A 19994-nucleotide genomic window follows, 5' to 3' on the forward strand; every position below is an offset into this window, starting at 1 on the left:
CAGTTAGCTGCATAAAAATAGCGATTAACTGCAAAAGACATGCAATTAATCTTGCTTAAATATCTTAATCATCTGACAGCACTAAATAATATTTAACCTAAAATCTTGATGTTGATAACAACCATTCACGGATACGCTCTGTGTAAACTATCCACTTATGAAACCAAACCGCAGCACTAAAACACCAGACAGACCCTTTTAGAAGTGTCGCATGTTTGAGATGAGTTCAGCACAGACTAAAGTCTTCAGTACCCGCTGTTCCTGACAGGACACAAATGTTTGGAAGCCCGGAGCCACTCCAAACCCCAGTTGATCGATGAATGGCGGCTCGTCCTGCGTGTGGATCTGAACTTTGATTCCCGCCTCGAAAGATGTCTCATCTGCAGTAGAGAAAACGAGACGTTTAGACCGAGATAGCAACAGGTGTTTTGGAAAAAGAAAAGATGATATTGCATTTGATCTTTCATTGTAACAGAGCCATGGCAAAACTAAATTGTACTAACAAGAACAATTGCTCTGTTTGGATTACAGTCTCAAGCGATCATCGAATATTTTGACATTCAACCATGCATCACCGCCAGACTCTAAACAGGATAACGCATTTCTCTGGACAGCTGAATAAACACTTCTGAGGGTGTTCGTGCAGATTATGGGTTGTGTTAGACACCAGTCCGACACCATATAAATAGTTGAAATCACAGCATGTGTTGAGATGCTGCCAAACGTTGTCTTTCATCCAGCTGTTTCCATTTGGCCAACCGAGCGCCGAGCGGTTACAGAAAGTCCACATTTGACGTTGGAACAGAGGCTACTGTTTACCATTGATACACATGCATTTTCCAGCTCACTTCTTCTGTGAAGGACTGGAGGAGTTAGAGAGTTGTACCACCTGCTTTATCATCGTTCACCACTTTTAAACATCCACTTAATGATAATTAAACAAACACATGCAGAATAATATGGCAATTAGATACGATCACAGATGCTCAGCTTTATGGATGACTGAGGTGAACGGTGAACATTCACACGGGTTTGAAACACCATGAATGTGATGTTCATTTTTGGGTGAACTAGCCCAGTGAGTATCATTAACATTAACATTGCTTTCATAAAGAATGCAGTAACGGTTTCTGACTCATTTCTAGTCATTTACATTTACATTTATGCATTTGGCAGACGCTTTTATCCAAAGTGACTTACAGAGCACTTATTACAGGGACAATCCCCCCGGAGCAAACCTGGAGTTAAGAGCCTTACTCAAGGACACAATGGTGGTGGCTGTGGGGATCGAACCAGCAACCTTCTGATTACCAGTTACGTGCTTTAGCCCACTATGCCACCATAGACTAAGTGGCATCCAACGATGACAACGCAACAGAACATTTCAAAGTATCCTCTTTTGACGGCGACCCATATGGACGTGTTTGACGCATGCACGCTACTACTGCTGTGTGATACTCTTTTAGTGCAGTCAACACGCACGGCAACGACACACGAAGACGTCGACAGACCGCAATGACGAAATTGCTCCTGTGAAAATAGCAAAATAACAATACAAATGTACTTGACAAGCAAAACAACGTAAGGGATTTGGTCTTGTTTTCAGAGAAATCGAACAAAATGGTTTATGCTTATTATTAAGAACTCATTTTTTGTCAATGTGGTAAGAAAAAAAAACTTGATTCAAAGGGAAAACAAGATTATTTTTCGTCCCCCTTTGGCAAACAGTTGTTTCTTATTGTAAGTATAACCCGCACCAAATTTTGTTCGATTTCCCTGAAAACAAGACTGTGGCAGGGCGGAGGGCGGGGCCGGGTCGTGATCCTACACATTATCAGGCTAATCAAGCCTCCGTGAGGGATAAAGGTCGACTGCAGAGGATCGTGTGAGAGAGAGATAGTTTACGGACATGTCCGTCATGTGTGTGTTTATGTTGCCTTTTAAGTTTATCATTAAACTATTATTTATATTGTCAAGCCGGTTCTCACCTCCTCCTTTCCATTGATCTCTTTACACTGGTGCCGAAATCCGGGAAGGAGGAGGGATATGCCGTAGTAGAGTTCTCACCACTACCGTCCACCCCAACGGAGCAGCCGTGGCCATCTGCCGGGGGACGAGGAGCCCGGCCGCCTGGAAGAGGACAATGGCCGCTGACCGCGAGGGGAGAAGGGGCTCCTAATCAACTGCCTGGAGTGGTCAGGGCCGCTGCCAGGGGCGGAGGAGTTCCCTACAAGCTGTTGAAACGCGGCGAGGTTTGAGACCGCCGACCGCGAGCAGGGAGGGGCTCGCTGCCGATCGGCTGGAGCGGGAGAGCCGCTGCCACAGGCGGGGGAGACCCCTTCTGTTCCCCGAGAATGCGGCGAGGAGTTCCGTCCGCCAGGGGCTGGAGGTCTGCCTCTAATCCGCCCGGAGAGGCGCGGCTGTCGTCCAATAGAGGGTAGAGGAGTGGCCGGGGAACAAGCTACGGTGTATCGGAGAACCGGCGAGTAAGAGTTTTTTTTTCTTCTTTCATCTCTCTCCTCTCTCACTGCCGCTCTGCGTTGGCCTTTTCCCTCTCTTTTACATTTTACAGTGTTTTTTTGGGGGGTACTACACTGTTACAGGAAGTACCCCCCAGTTTAATTATTTCTGTTTCCATCCCCTTGTCCCCTCCCTCGTCCAGGTAGAGGGGGATGACCTGCCGGCAGATGGGGCAAAAGGCACGCCCCTCCCCAGGGAAAGGGGGGATGTACGTCATGCAGGGGCCTCCCCAGCCTCGAGAGAACGAAGGAGGAATGTGGCAGGGCGGAGGGCGGGGCCGGGTCGTGATCCTACACACCCGGTCCCGTATTAGGCTAATCAAGCCTCCGTGAGGGATAAAGGTCGACTGCAGGGGATCGTGCGGGAGAGAGAGATCGTTTACGGACATGTCCGTCATGTGTGTGTATATGTTGTCTAATAAGTTTATCATTTATATTGTCAAGCCGGTTCTCGCCTCCTCCTTTCCATTGAATACTTTACAAAGACGTAATAATCGAATGCCATTTTGCTTCTGAAGTATTTGCTTCTTGTTTTAAGGATGTTTAGATATTGCTACTGAAAATGACCAACTTAAGTAAGAAAGGGATTTTTTACAGTGTACTTTGGCCTTAAGCCTCATGGTACTGGACAGCTGCTCTGGTAATTAAAATGCAACCCAGTTTGCTATTGAATTAATTTCAACGCCACTGCGCAACCAGGGAGCTGCTTTGAAGGTGTGATGAGATATTTGAGGTTTGAAGAGCCTGAAAGAGTAATTAAAATAAGTGAGAGCAGAACTATTCAGTGTGACCTGTAATTGGGTATCAGACTTCTGCCTGTAGTTTGTGTGTGTGTATTTGTTGTTGTCTGGCGTCCATCCGCACTGTTTGTCTTTATAAACGTGCTAGACGTTTGCGCCGCATCTTGTAGACTTTTTAGTATCTTGCAAATTAGCGCCACGTTTTTTAGCCGTGTTAGTCTGTTTTTAGACATATTTAGATAGAAAAACAATGCAGATGGATGATAAATGCATTCTTTGCTATTCTGCCTATGTAAGGAGTAGACAGCAATGCATCTTACAAGGTTTTACAACAGAGATAATGTAAATCAGTGTACTTACAGCGCCTAAGCTAGCTTGCAGTATTTGCATCAATTCATTGCCTTACAGTGGGCTTTACAACATTACCGAATGATAATGTAATAGTTCATTCACAATCATTACAGTTTAACCTGTTGATGAATATTAAAGACTGAGCACCAGTTAAGCAAACACACATTAATCCTAAACAGACTCACATAAACAGATTAAGCCGGAGCAGAGCTCGAGTCATGCAGATTTAATGAATATCCACACAGAAGAAAGGCTGGAATCTCAATAGTTTGAGCAGGAATCATTTCAGCACTGATTTCTCCAGGGAATCAACGCTATAGGAGTGATCAACTGGAGATCTGCGCTCGCAATTCAACGCTTCAATTCCATCTTCTCAGAGTAAATGAGTTCCCAGCATGCCTCCGTGTGTGTCCAGAGGAACAGTATTGCTCAGAGGTTGCTCAGGAGCCAGCTAAAGGTAATTTAAGAATCAAATTGGTCTCAGATGTTTCTCCAACAATTCCTTATAGGAGAGATGAAAACAGGCAGAAATGCTTACCGGTCTCTCCCCACACGGGCAGGTACTCGTCCTGTTGGATATCCAGCATTAATTCCAGTCCGTTGCCCATTCCTCCCTTCATCGTGATCATCAGCGGCCGTCCGTCCAGACCAGAGTTGAAAGTGTAGCATTTTCCATAGCGGGTGAAAATCTGAGGAAATAAACAGATTGAATTAGCGTTATGTTCTGTGTATGCTCCCTTTTAACTTTAATGAAATGCACAATCATTAATACACTGGCTACTTTCGGCAACGTTACTTTAAAACCAGAAAATAAATAAACGAGCAAATCTAAGTGGGTTTAATTAGCCAGTTACAGTGACACTGCTGTGAAGCAGCTTATGATTCCCAGGATGAAGACCTCCACAATACAGTTCATAGCAGCATGGATAAGCACATTCCTCTGTAAGAGTGAACACATGGCTGGATAACAGGGTGGGATTGGGCCAGAATCCAGTTTACGTTGTTCACGCTGTCTGTTGGGAATGAGATCTGCTTCACATGACAAAACAAACTCTAAAGAGAGAACTGCTGTAGACCAGAATATCATAGAGACTTGAGGGGGGTCTCTTTTGACTCGGAACAGTAAGCAACCGCCTTGAACAACCTAGCAAGGAATTATACAAACTGCACAGCAACACCCTAACAACCCCCAGAACACCATGATAGCAACTGCACAGCAATTTGCATAAAACCACTCACAACACTTTAGCAGCTGCATAGCAACACTCAACCAACAACCCAGAATGCAATAGCAACTGCAAAGCAACTTGTTTAAAAGTTCTCAGAACACTTTAGCAGCTGCATAGCAACACCCTAGCAACTGCCCTGAACACCATGATAGCAACTGCAAAGCAACTTGTTTAAAAGTTCTCAGAACAATTTAGCAGCTGCATAGCAACACCCTAGCAACTGCCCTGAACACCATGATAGCAACTGCAAAGCAACTTGTTTAAAAGTTCTCAGAACAATTTAGCAGCTGCATAGCAACACCCTAGCAACTGCCCTGAACACCATGTTAGCAACTGCAAAGCAACTTGTTTAAAAGTTCTCAGAACACTTTAGCAGCTGCATAGCAACACCCTAGCAACTGCCCTGAACACCATGTTAGCAACTGCAAAGCAACTTGTTTAAAATTTCTCAGAACACTTTAGCAGCTGCATAGCAACACCCTAGCAACTGCCCTGAACACCATGTTAGCAACTGCAAAGCAACTTGTTTAAAATTTCTCAGAACACTTTAGCAGCTGCATAGCAACACCCTAGCAACTGCCCTGAACACCATGATAGCAACTGCAAAGCAACTTGTTTAAAAGTTCTCAACACTTTAGCAGCTGCATAGCAACACCCTAGCAACAGCCTTGAACACCATGATAGCAACTGTACAGCAACCTGCTTAAAACTACTTGCAACAACTAAAAAAATGCATAGAGACCCCCTTGCAACCACCCTGATAGCAAATGCACATCATCCTACTTAACACCATATAGAGCAAATAAGCAACTGTATAGCACCCCTAGCAACCACCCTGCACACCAAGATAGCAACTGCACAGAAACCTGCTTAAAACTACTTGAAACACATAAGCAACTGCATATCAACACTCTAACAACCACCCTGAACAACATAGCAACTGCAGAGCAAATTGTTTAAAACCACTCAGAACACCTAAGCAACTGCATTGGAACAGCCTAGCAACACCCAGAACATTCCAGAAACTGCACAGCAACTTCCTGAAAATTACCTGCAACACCTGCATAGCAACACTCTAGCAACCACCTAGAACGCCATGCACATAAACTTGTTTAAAACCACTCAGAACATTTAGCAAATTTACAACAACTTGCTTAAAACTACTTGCAACATCTAAGCAGCTGCATAGCAACACCCTAGCAACCACCCTGAACACCATGCTAGCAACTGCAAAGCAAACTTCTTAAAACTATTTGCAACACCTAAGCAACTGCATAGCAACACCCTAGCAACCAACCTGAACACCATAGCAACTGCAAAACAAACTTGCTTAAAAATACTAAAAATGTAGTTATGTTTGCAATACTGTTTGGTTCCACTATAAAGGCAAAGAGCTTACACACTACGGCTTTACACATAAAACTCCAGCTGACATGGGCAATACTTCCTCTAATTGGAATCAAGGTTCTGAGGGCAGGTTTTACAGGAAATGCTTTGATTAATTATCGATGATCTGTAACTTAACATGCAGATGGACTCCTCTCATCAGTTTAATTGAAACTGAACTAATGGATGTGTAATCAGATCACACACAGCAGGATATAAAGAAACGCAGATGCTCCTCGCAGTGACTCGACTGTAGGAGAACTCGATTACCATCATGAACAAATGAGAAACTTCAGGATGAAGGAAATGAAATGGGGCGATCTTTAGAGAACTCATGAAGTGATAAGAAAATGCCAGCAGCTCTCCAGGGAATTATATCTTGCTGAAAGACACTCAACATGTCTATGGAATACAGACAGACAGCTGTCTTTCGGTATTCCTCTTAAAGATAACTTCCTCTCAAATCAATTTCCATTCTATATGAAATCGAAATTTGATCTATTTACTTTCTCAATACACATTTATGGTCTTATTGTGTGCAATTGATCAAAGTATATTAAAGGAAAAACATGTTTCGTAATCTTTCCTTAAAATGTAATAACTTGCTTAGACAATTAAATCAACCCCATATCAACATGCTAAAATCCATTCTGAACACTTGAGCAACCACATAACCCCTAACCTAACCCTAACACTAGTCTTTTCAACCACCCATAACACCCTAGCAACCATATAGGAACACTCTATAATCCATTATGAAGACCTTAGCAACCACATACCATTTAACCTAACCCTATTCTTTTCAACCACCCACAACACCCTAGCAACCATATAGGAACACACTATAATCCATTCTGAACACCCGAGTGACCACATAACACCTAACCTTTGTCTTTTCAACCACCCACAACACCCTAGCAACCACATAGCAACACACTATAATCCATTCTGAACACCCGAGTGACCACTTAACCCCTAAACTAACCCTACTCTTTTCAACCACCCACAACACCCTAGTAACCATATAGGAACACACTATAATCCATTCTGAACACCTGAGCGACCACATAACACCTAACCTAACCCTATTCTTTTCAACCATCCTCAACACCCTAGCAACCACATAGCAACACAGTATAATCCATTCTGAACACCTGAGCGACCACATAACACCTAACCTAACCTAACCCTATTCTTTTCAACCATCCTCAACACCCTAGCAACCACATACCATTTAACCTAACCCAATTCTTTTCAACCACCCACAACACCCTAGCAACCTTATAGGAATACACTATAATCCATTCTGAACACCTGAGCGTCCACATAACACCTAACATAACCCTATTCTTTTCAACCATCCTCAACACCCTAGCAACCACATAGCAACACAGTATAATCCATTCTGAACACCTGAGCGACCACATAACACCTAACCTAACACTAGGCTTTTCAACCACCCACAACACCCTAGCAACCATATAGCAACACACTATAATCCATTCAAAACACCTGAGCAACCACAGAACACCTAACCCTAGGCTTTTCAATCACCCACAACACTCTAGCAACCATATGGCAACATGATAAAAATAATTCGGAACACCTTAGCAACCACACTGCAACACCATTTCAACCACCACCAAAACTCTAGCATTATGATGGCAAGTGTTGCACATTCAAGCAGCTCTTTTTCATATATGTATTTTACACAAAACATTTCAGTGGCTTTGAGTACGATTTCTATAAATTCTGACAAATAAGCAATGACGTATTTTCTCAAAATAACTGGAAAAAAATACTCCAGACGTGCACATACAGTCGGTACCTGACTCATTAAGTCTGTAAATATTTTTAAAAGGACCATGAGTTTAGAAAGGTCATCATCAAGGGCTGTTCTTTTTAAAATTAATGAGCACACAATGGACGAACAACCTCATAGCAGGAGCGTTCACTGTGAAGTTACACAAAACAAATCCACCATACATCTGATAGAGTCGGCTCTCTTGTGTCCCAAGGTCGCCAGCACCGTTGCGGTTACCACAGCAACTACTGTTTGCTAAATGCTTTATATGTCGTCGTTATTTCATCAGGAGTGTTTCAGATGTCTAAGAAGCTCTGCAGCACTTACTGTAAGAAAGTACTTAAGTAAATATAATTTAATCCCAATTGATTCATTAAAACTTACGTTGTTCGATCATTGTGAAACTTTCAAATCTCTTCGTAAAGTAATAGCACACATTATTTGAGGTGTCATTCAATGTCTGGACGAGTGACACACTGAAGTTAAATTCATCGTGTTAGAGGTTTGTTCAAATCACTAACCATAAGTGTGAGCAAATCTAGTGTGCTTACAGAGCTACAATACACGTGGACTGCCTCCACTGGGATAGAATAACTCAATAATTAATGATCATTTCTGCCCTTTGTAACGGGGACTTCATGAAAACTGTAATGACTTCGAAAAATGTTGGGCTCTGAAGAACTTCCAGCAGGATGTTATCAGTTTGAAGACTGTTCACAGATTTATTTCACCTAGTGGTTGATACAAATGTCCCATAGACTTGCAATGCAGGAGGGACCCCAGCCATATCTAGAGACCAGAATATCGCTCTTTTGAGCCAGTTAGCAACCACCCAGAACACCCCGGCAACCAAATAGCCAAAAATGTAGAACTCAATGTACATGTTTAGAACGCAGAATAGAACAAATAGATGCAAAAAAGGACCTCCATGTGACAAAGGTTACTACACATGGTTTCAACCTCATGTTCTTTGTGACCCGAGTCATACAAAACAAATATTTATTAAACATTGTTCTCCATTTCTGCAGCTCCACAAAGCAATTTCACATTCCACCTTACACAGCAGAGGCAGAGACAGAAGACAATATGTCACTATTACCGTTCACGTCATTGTGATATGAGGAAGACTGCTGAAGACGACAACGCTCCAGTGTCTCGCAAGCATGACTGATATAGCCATCAGTACTGATCAAGATCATCGCGCCAACAGACGCTCCTTCTGAAATGAATAATTCACTGAGAGCCAAAGGGCCGCCTGCTCGAGGGCAGCCCACGTACCACGGCAAACTGCAAGTAGGCTAAAGCTGTTTGTCAGAGTTGTCAAAAGACTTTGCTTGCAAAACTTGTGTGCCTAATGAGCTTCAGGACTCGCTATTGTGCATTTTACTGGGGCTAATATAGATGTACAGCACAGTGGCACTTTGCTGTCGTGACGGATCAACGTTGATGTTGAATCTGAAATGACAATTTTTACAAAAGCACTGAAGCCCAAAACAAACTCACGCAAGTGTCGCCTGTTTTTCAAATCCACACTTTGGGAATTCATGATAACATTTCTATATAAATCGTTCTTATTCATTCTATTTGAACAGAAACTAAAAAGAATGCTTTTTGATGACAAATTATTTTCAGGATAACCGAAGTATACTTTGGACTTTCGGTAAATTGTTGAAATCATGCTGATATTCGTTCATAGCGCCATTTGTAAAGCCATTCGTAAAAGTTCTTCAAATAATTCGCGAAACCATTCTTATCTAAACTGTCACAAAAACTAGCAAGAATTGTTTTGATGATGAAATTTGCATCGTACGCACTGTTTCTCGGAAGAATGATGAATACTTTGTGCTATAGGTAAATTGGTGAATTTCATGCCAACACTCGTGTGCAACGCCATTCGTAAAAACATTCGGAAATGTTCTTAAAATAATTTGCGAAACCATTCTTATCTAAATTGTCCCAAAAACTAGCAAGAACTACTTTGATGGTGAAATTCACACGGCATGCACTGTACGAGACGTAGCAGCACACGGAAATAAAAAGAATACTTCTGCCATTCGTAAAAGCATTCGTAAATGTTCTTAAAGAGCAACATGCAGGTTGAATTTATAACTGAATTAATACTTTATATTGTCTGCAGAGGTCTTTTAAAAACACATGTAAAAATTACTAATGAAATCTCATTTGATGTAGAGATTTTGATGAAAATGTGCTAGGCTCTGGAATATGCCTTTCCCGCTATAGCAACGCGTCATATGACGTAGGGCGAGGCAAACAAAAGAGCTCGCGGTCAGCTCTCTATTGTTGGGTGTTGATGTAGTTAGAGCAGTAGTGAGAGACAGAAAGTTTTAGATCGAGTTTTAGAGAAGCCATAATGGTAAATTATTGTGTTTGTGCTGGTTGCACGAATTCCAGCCTGTCAGGACATCGTGTCCATCATTTTCCTTCTAGAAAAAACAAGACTTTTCGGTCTTGAGTGCGTTTTGTGCAGGTGAAGAGAGCAGACTTCACTGCCGCGTCTGTTACCACACACTCGGTCGTTTGTGGCGCACATTTCACTCCGGAGAATTATCGACCTGGAGATTTGTTAGAGTCTCGGATGGGATTTCGGAGTAAGGACCACGTGAGGCTGATTACTGATGCTGTTCCCTCGGTGCACTCGATGGAATCAAGTCCACCGTCAAAGTTTACACCGGATTTTGGCACGGGCGGGACTGGAGGACCAAGTGCTAACGTTAGCAGACATTCTGTGCAACGAAAACGAGCACTTAGCACTTAATTATTTTAACTCTTAATTTGTGTAATTTCGTAATAATAATAGTATAATATTTTTATACAATATATTTTTTATAATATAAAATATTTAATATTTATTTAGTATAATACAGAGAGAGAGGGAGAGAGACTGAGCTTTAGGACAGGTTGTCGTAACGTAATTGTCTGCCTTCTGAAAAGAATTTAGTAGTTTGCACAATGTTATAGCTATTGGCAGGAAGCTAGCCCAACTCTCCCGTTTCCCCCGCATTTCAATTCAAACTGTTCTCCCGCCGCCCTCCCGTCTGATTTTGTATCCCTGTAGGCTAACGTTATACTCTCCAGTAAATTGCAAGGGCCAAATGTATTATTACTCAATATGTAGAAATCCCCTGCTTTGGTTTTATTTCTCTTACACCACAACTCTACATCTCTCCTCTGCCCATTGTTCCTCCCCCTGATCTCCCCCTGGCTTCTATCTCGCCTAGGAGGCTCATAATTATAGGCCTGTGGGCCATCATAGGCATGTTCGTCCACACCGGAGAACTCAGTTTCTTCATTCGCATCCATTGTAACCTGAGCTTGAGCTTGACCAGACTCCCTCGGCCATCGTCACTTCTGGTTAGTGCTTTATAGACGCTGAAGTTATTTTATCACAATTTATCTCAAAATATCGTTAATGGATAAATATATATTACTCCAGTTCAGAAAATCTAGTTGTTTTATCATCAACATACACTATGCTATATAGGGGTGTCCAACCTGCATGTTGCTCTTTAAAATAATTAGCGAATTCATTCTTATGTATATTTTCACAAAAACTAGCAAGAATGATTTTGATGATGAAATTTGCACACACGCACTGTTTCTCGGAAAACCGAAGTATACTTTGTACATTAGGTAAATTGTTGAATTTCATGCCGACATTCGTGCACAACGCCATTCGTAAAAACATTCGGAAATATTCTTAAAATAATTTGTGAAATCATTCTTATGTATATTTTCACAAAAACTAGCAAGAATAGTTTTTGATGACAAACTTTGTCTGCGCAACGCCATTCGCAAAACCGTTCATAAAAGTTCTTAAAATAATTTGAGAAACTTTCATTAAATTTTTAGCAAGAATTGTTTTGATGATGAATTTTGCATCACACGTACAGTGCGCGAAAAGCAGCAGGACGCGCAAATTCAAAGTACACTTTTAACTTTAGGTCAATTGTTGAATTCATGCCGATATTCGTTCATAACGTCATGCTCATGCTTAATGAATGAGGCCCAGTGTGTCCAAAATCATCAGAGCAATTTTCACGACGTTCTTCCCCTTTAGGAGGTGATCAGCTTGATGTCGATTTTCAAACCTATAGTCGAGCTGTGATAAACGTATGGAAATGTTATCACAGAGCACCGAGCTTCCTAGTTAAACTAAAGTGAACTATTTGTGTTCCACGTAAGAAAGTCACACAGGTTTGAAACAACACAAGGGCCAGTAAATGACGACAGAATTAAACTTTTTGGGTGAACTATCCCTTTTATTATGTAACAAAGGGTTGTAAAACATGAGGCTTTCTTCTGAAATCCATGTGATTTCTCAGTGAGTGTTTGTTCTCTTAGACTAAAGAGAATTAAAGCCACTGGATTTTGGGTTTATCGGGTTTTGGAGGTTGGTGGCTCCGGTCTGACAGCGATCGATACGGGCACAAAGATGGCCACAGGGTGGGCCTAAACTCCGTTTAGCCAAAAACAAAATCAATACCAGCACTTCTATTGACAGAAATAGGATTGACAGCACACTCAGTGATGTAATGGAGAGGTAATGTGGCCAAAAGACCACCCGGCAAAGGAGTTACGATTTATCTATCACTGGCCTAGCTGTGGACATACGCATGCTCCAATATCTCAATGTCATCTTGAGATATTGTCTCATTCTCTCCCTAAGAGGTCTCAACACTGGAGTCCAGCCTTTAGGCCTGTCAAAGGCTCATTGATTCTCAGTGTGATTCAGTCTAGCAGCAGCACAGCAGAGTCAGCAGAGCTTCAGTGTGTGTATGCTGATTTGTTCCTCAGTAAAGATGCTCATCCTCGCTGCAACTATCATCATAAAAGCCACATGAAACCAAAGGAAAATACATCAGTTATTTGATTAAATATATTAAATAATAAATTACAAAAATCTCTCACAGCTACCATTTAGCAACTCCCTAGCAACCACTCACAAAAACATAGCCTTATGGCGGAGTCTTACAATAATGAACAAACACAATCCGTTTTAAAGCATAACACACAAATGTTTATATTGTTCCTATACATACCGAACACATCATTCAAACATTCACAGTGCAAGTTGGAAAAAGTATGTGAACCCCTAGGCTAATGTGGACCGTGCCTCACAAAAAATATCTCAAAAGACCTACGATCAAGAATTGTTGCTTTGCATAAAGCTGGAAAGGGTTATAAAGTTATCTAGAAGAGTTTAGATATTCATCTGTGCACAGTTAGACAACCTGTCTATAAATGGAGATGATTTAGTACTATAGGTACTCTCACTAGAAGTGGCCGTTAGATATTCATCTGTCCACAGTGAGACAAACTGTCTATAAATGGAGATGATTTAGTACTATAGGTACTCTCACTAGAAGTGGCCGTTAGATATTCATCTGTCCACAGTGAGACAAACTGTCTATAAATGGAGATGATTTAGTACTATAGGTACTCTCTCTAGAAGTGGCCGTTAGATATTCATCTGTCCACAGTTATACAAACTGTCTATAAATGGAGATGATTTAGTACTATAGGTACTCTCTCTAGAAGTGGCCGTTAGATATTCATCTGTCCACAGTTAGACAAACTGTCTATACATGGAGATGATTTAGTACTATAGGTACTCTCACTAGAAGTGGCCATTAGATATTCATCTGTCCACAGTTAGACAAACTGTCTATAAATGGAGATGATTTAGTACTATAGGTACTCTCACTAGAAGTGGCCGTTAGATATTCATCTGTCCACAGTTAGACAAACTGTCTATAAATGGAGATGATTTAGTACTATAGGTACTCTCTCTAGAAGTGGCCGTTAGATATTCATCTGTCCACAGTTAGACAAACAGTCTATAAATGGAGATGATTTATTACTATAGGTACTCTCACTAGAAGTGGCCGTTAGATATTCTTCTGTCCATAGTTAGACAAACTGTCTATAAATGGAGATGATTTAGTACTATAGGTACTCTCACTAGAAGTGGCCGTCCAGCCAAGATGGCTCAAATGGAACACCACAGAATGCCCAATGAGGTAAAAAAGAGCCCTAGAGTGACAGATAAAGACTTGAAGGATTTATTGGAACTGGTGAACATCTCTGTTCATGAGTCTACTGTACAGAAAGCATTAAACAGGTATGGTGTTCATGGCAGGATATCATGAAGGAAGCTGCTGCTTTCCAACAAAAACATTGCAGTGAACCTGTTGTTCACCAAAAACCGCCTTGACACTCCAGACTATTGGAAAAACGTTTTGTGGACTGATGAATCTAAGGTTGAATTGTTTGGGAAGAACATGAAGCACTACGTATGGCGTATAAAAAGAGCACTGTATACCAACATGACGTACGGTGGAGGGAGCATCATGAATTGGGCTGCTTTGCTGCTTCGGGGCCTGGATCGCTTGCCATCATCGAGGGAATAATGTATTCCCAAGTTTATCAAGATATCCTACAGGATAATATCAGGGTGGCTGTGCACAAGTTGAAGCTCAATCGAAGTTGGGTGATGCAGCAGGACAATGACTTAATCATCAAAGTAAATCCACTACAGAATGACTTCAAAGAAAATCCACCTTTTGGAGCATGCCAGTCAGAGCTCAGAACTTAACATAATAGAGATGCTGTGGAATGACCTCAAGAGAGACACCAGACATCCTAAGAATATGGCTGAAGCAGTTCTGTAAGGATGAATGATCTAAAATTCCTTCGTAACAACGTGCAGGTCTAGTCCGCATCTACCGGAAATGCTTGATTGAAGATATTGGTGCCAAAGGAGGATCGGCATGTTATTAAATCCAAGGGTTCACTTACTTTTTCTTTTGACTTTGATGAAGATGAGATCACATTTTATGACCAATTAATACCGATAACAAGCCAATTCCAAAGGGTTCATATGTGGTGTCACTGTGGTGCTACTCAAAACCCGCTATGGTGAGAAAATATCTGAAAGGTACTGAATCCATCATAACACATTTAAAACTCACCTGCAATCCATCTTACTAACAGGTTTTAGTGAAACAGAGTGCTATTGTGTCGCAAAAATGCATTTTCTTATACAGAAAGGAGACATGCAGAGAGCTACTCAAAGGAAATGTTAATGAGGAGCGGGGCAGTTGAAAACTTGTGTGCGATAATTACAGTTTTCTTCAAGCTTGTCTGACGCTTAAATCTTTGATAACTGTGTGCTGATAGTATGAGATAGATGCAATTTAAATGAAAGGCCCTTGAGATGGAGTTAGCTATTTTCCACTCATGCAAAGGCTTTTGAATTATACAATGTAAAAACGACTCTCTTCGTGTGTGAACGCGAGCTGGAAAAATGCAATTGTGCCATATTCTTCTGCCTGGCTGCCATCTCAAAGCTATTTGGCTCATTTCAAATTATGTAAAAAAATAAGCACCCATAGTTGGCTTAGCAGCATTCCATCCAATAATGTTTTGCATTTTGGGTGGCGCCAATTGACAAAAAACATAAAAAACATAGAAAATGATGTCCACTGATGTGAACTTTGGGTATGAAAGAGTTAAATCAGTCTGTGTATATGCATGTGTATGTGTGTGCGTAGTAAATAGATCCGGGCTCTTTTCACTGACAGATAAACCCAGAAGGAAAGTGACCTTCTACCATCGGAGCTTACGCTTGACTACAAAACAAATCAAAGTGCTTCAAGCCAAACAGCTGAGCTGCCAAATGGTTTATTACCAACACCAGCAGTTTCACTACAAATATAACCCCAAAAATGTGCTGTTAAAAAGGCCTGACCTGCATAAATCCAGTCCTAATGTGCCCGGTAGACACTTAAAGCATTTTCATCTATACACACCCTAGCAATGAAATCATCATGCACGATAAAAACTGATATTCATGGGGCTTGCCCTCTGTAAATGACACATCATAATTTCTGAGGCAAATGTGATGCACTGCATACATTTACAACAGAGCCAAATTACACAGCGCCCGGGCGCAAGGAGATTGTAGATGGGGCTGTTGGGATTCTGAGGGCCTCGGGACGCAATATATCATGCACAGTATCCGGAGAGTCACATTGATGAGCGTGTTCAACATGACAACAAAGTGTTGCATCCTGTTTGTTTACTTCAAAGACAAACATCATTACACAAATCTTGAAATCAACCAAACAGTCATGTAGATAAACAGGGTTGAAGACCAAAGCGATATATGGAATGGTTCATTCTGAATATTACCTATTTTTAAACTAGCATGCGAAACAGTAGGCAATAAACTGTTCAAACAGTAGTATTCTACAATACATTGTTGTTGCATGACCTCATCATTCCACATGTTTAATTTAGAGAGTGGCGTCAGAAATAAATGTGACTTTTGTGCATTTTAAACCAATTTTGAGTCCAGAAACGTGCTAAAAGTCACGGTTGGTATTTCTACAGGTTCCTTCATCACACTGGAAATGGAAAGTCAAGTTTAGCATGTTTCATTATTGGGTAAAATAGACTATCTCAAACATTGCCAGGTCTAAGGGGGGCATTGCCCCCCTGTATTTAGCTTGTGCCGCCCCAGAAACATCTAACACCCCCTACCCGGTCCAATGAAGAGACAACCGCTTGCCCACCATAAACACCAAAATGATCTCAAGTAGTGTGCTCTGGTTTCATACTGCACATATTTTGACAAAAGTACTTGATTATCCGTCAACACAGAGGCTGTGTTCACAATAGCTAATAGCTTACTATGTTTACTAAATAGCTTACTAACGTAGTACACAGTGTATAGCGCTGTTTGTATACTGCACATGTAGTTTGTCACAACGCTATTCCATTCCCTCAGCCGACATTTAAATAAGCCAAATTTCTGTGCCTTTAATTCACTTCCAGTTGCATTCTGTTCAATGTTGTCGGGTGTAATAGGTTTTGGAGACCACAAGGGGGCAACTAAGCATTTACTGAAGCCACTGTTTCGAATTTTAGAGCATGCCATGTCTGCATCAGGTGCGCAACCCACTTTAAATAACCCTGCCGTTAACACTTTACCAAAGTTGTGTTGAGAAATAGGTTTGAAAAGACAAAGACTATTGTACAACGAGCAGCCCTATTTATATCGGAAATAATCCATATATATATAACGATAATCATCCGGAAAAACTTGCGATTATCAATACGCAAAAATGGCCTCGATCCCAAGACTGCCTTCTACACTTTGCGTGGTTGTCGTAGCATATAGGTAATGTCGTTAAGTATTAGCAAATGTATACGTAGGCGTTCTACTGTTCTCACATCACGTTTTCACTTCCCTTTAGCGTGTAGAAACCTTTTGAGACGGATGTTCAGTGAAATAATACAATAGCAAATATTTAAGACTATTTTGAAGATTAAAGGGATAGTTCACCTAAAAATGATCATTTACTCACCCTCATGCCATCCTGGATGTGTGTGAATTTCTTTCTTCTACAGAATACAAAAGTAGACTTTTTTTTAGAATATCTCAGCTCAGTAGGTCCTTACAATGCAAGTGAATGGTGACCAGAACTCTGAAACTCCAACAATCACATAGGTCCACATTAACGTAATCAATAAGACTCCAGGGGTTAAATCAATGTATTCAGAAGAGACGTGATAGGTGTGAGTGAGAAACTGATCAATATTTAAATCAATATTCTCTTCTCTGCTCAGTCAATCTCCACTTTAACTTTCACATTCTTCTTCTTGTGTTTTTGGTGATTCACATTCTTCGTGCATACGTCCCCTACTGGGCAGGAAGGAGATTTCGAAGACTTAAAGAGACTTAAATATTGGTCTATTTCTCACCCACACCTATCATATCACTTCTGAAGACATGGATTAAACCACTTGAGTCTTATGGATTACTTATATGCTGCCTTTATGTGCTTTTTGGAACATCAAAATGTTGGCACCCATTCACTTGCATTGTATGGACTCACAGAGCTGACATATTCTAAAAAAAAAAAATACTAAAAAGAAAAACCTAATTTGTGTTCTGGTGAAGATAGAAAGTCACACACATCAAAATTATATGAAGATGATATTTTGAGCATGCAAAAATGTAGGAGGAGAAAGCAAAATGTAAGAATTCTGAGCAAATTCACATTCAAATAAACTTTAATCAAGTGCAAAATTTAATTTCGTTTGCTCAAAATGAATTGGTTTTTGCAAAAAGATACACTGCTTTAAAAAACAGTTAATCAGAGTTCAAGCACATGCAAAATGGCTGTGTGCTCAAAATATCATCCTGCACGTGCAGCACTTTTTTATGCACTCAAAATACCATCTTGTGCATGCAAAATAATCGTGCACTCAATTTCATATTGCGCGTGCAAAACATTGTTTGTGTGCTCAAAATATCAACTTGCGCGTGCAGAATATTGTTTTGCACTTAATATATAATCTTGTGCATGCAAAATAACTTTGTGTGTTCAATTTAATCTTCTGCTCAAAATATAATTTGCACGTGCAGAATTGTGGCACATATTTAACTCCACACAATGACCAGCTTCAACTGCGGCACTAATTGAAAGGCAAAAGCGTCAAAGACCGCCGACACATTTGTGTTTATTGAGTCTACAGCTGTCACGTGAGACCGATATCTCAAGACACTTATTTCAGTGAAATCTTCCACAGAGTAGGAACATGTCCTGCATACCATTCCATATATCTTACAGCATCTTTAATAGCGTGAAGTTAAACGCGGAGCTGTTCACACACTTACGGTGCTGAAGTTGCGCGGTCCGCATTGTTGCCCTTGAAACCGACAATAAAGCAACATTTCCTCCAGCTGATGCCCCAAACGGTCCAATAACTGCCTCATGGAGGGCTGCGAGTCCCGTGGAGGGGGTAGAAAGTGGTTGAAATCCAGTATGCGAGATAACGGGGACCACGGAGGCTCATTACTCCCGGTTTCTTCACCTTGCGACGCGAGCGCGTCTCGAACACCGGCGGACACCTGCCAATTCTTTCCCAACAGCCCGAGCCACCGTCCCGCGCTGAAGATGTCCGGTTTCTTCATGCGTCGCGGCAGCAAGAGGTTTTCGTTGCAAATCGTAACAGCGGGAAACACGAGGCGCTTCGCGTAAACCATATGCGCTTTGGTGTAAACCGGCGACGAGAGCAAGTACCGGACCCGGTTTGAAGACCAAGTGAAAAGAAGCGCCAACGCAGTTAAAAACGCAAGCAACCACGCGACTCGACGCGGGTACGAGCCACTCAAAAACACGTGTCTCAAACCGTGAAAGGTCGTGTGTTTCAAAAACAGCTTTCCCGCTTCTTTTAACGAGCCATCCGAACGTGGTTTCGGTGCGGCGTCGCCTTGGCACATTTTGAAGAGCGACTAAGTCCTTTGACGCGTTTGTTTTACCTCAGGAGCGACGCGAGGACGCGCCTCCGAGATGAATAATCAAAGCGCGGTTTTTGCGTTCCTGAGGCGTTTGACGCGCGCGCGACGCAGGAAGATTCGTCAAAACTGAGGTAAATAAAGGCGGTAAAATATTATTTCTCCATATATCTCTTCTCAGGAAAGCGAAACACGGTATAAGTCCCAACTGTTGCCAGGAAACACGGGTGATTTCGCTTAACGGACGCGTTCGCGGCATTCATTTTCTCATAATCATTCGCTGTAAATTCTGCCAACCGTCTCCGACGGTTTTAAAGTTCAGTTGTTCCATAAAATTAATTTGGCGGGTTCAGAGAAAGCGCGGGCCCCACTGCGCGCGCTCTGCTCCTCTGTGCGCGAGCTCATCCCTTTAATGAACTTTCAACACAACATGACATGTAGAAGTCTTATTTATTTATAAGGGGAGGTATCCAATCCTACAAATGAATATGATGAAACCACTTATCCCTTTTACGAAGACTTGATGGTAAAGAAATTCTTTATTTTAAATATTTTGGAAGCGTGTGAAATTGGCCTGGGAAACCCACGTTTAACATCCACAAACGCTTTTTTTAAGCGACTTCATCAGAGGAAACA

The 19994-nt window shown here is 41.4% G+C and overlaps 1 protein-coding gene across 5 annotated transcripts in view; it reads right to left on the minus strand.

Annotated features, from left to right (window-relative positions):
- The window catches only part of LOC127641418 (acid-sensing ion channel 1B), a 190490-nt gene that overhangs the window by 17218 nt on the left and 153278 nt on the right, over nucleotides 1-19994 (minus strand). For 4 of the 5 annotated variants that reach the window (XM_052124429.1, XM_052124428.1, XM_052124426.1 and 1 more), the window contains 2 exons: nucleotides 4149-4299; nucleotides 253-380 (listed from right to left, as the gene is read on the minus strand). In XM_052124429.1, the coding sequence (XP_051980389.1) occupies nucleotides 253-380; nucleotides 4149-4299 (279 nt within the window). Of the gene's footprint in view, nucleotides 1-252; nucleotides 381-4148; nucleotides 4300-18737; nucleotides 18804-19994 lie in introns of all 5 variants that reach the window. The other variant, XM_052124430.1, reaches the window with a different exon arrangement.

This window comes from Xyrauchen texanus, chromosome 50 (genome assembly GCF_025860055.1).
Source record: "Xyrauchen texanus isolate HMW12.3.18 chromosome 50, RBS_HiC_50CHRs, whole genome shotgun sequence".
In the NCBI taxonomy this organism is placed as follows: domain Eukaryota; kingdom Metazoa; phylum Chordata; class Actinopteri; order Cypriniformes; family Catostomidae; genus Xyrauchen; species Xyrauchen texanus.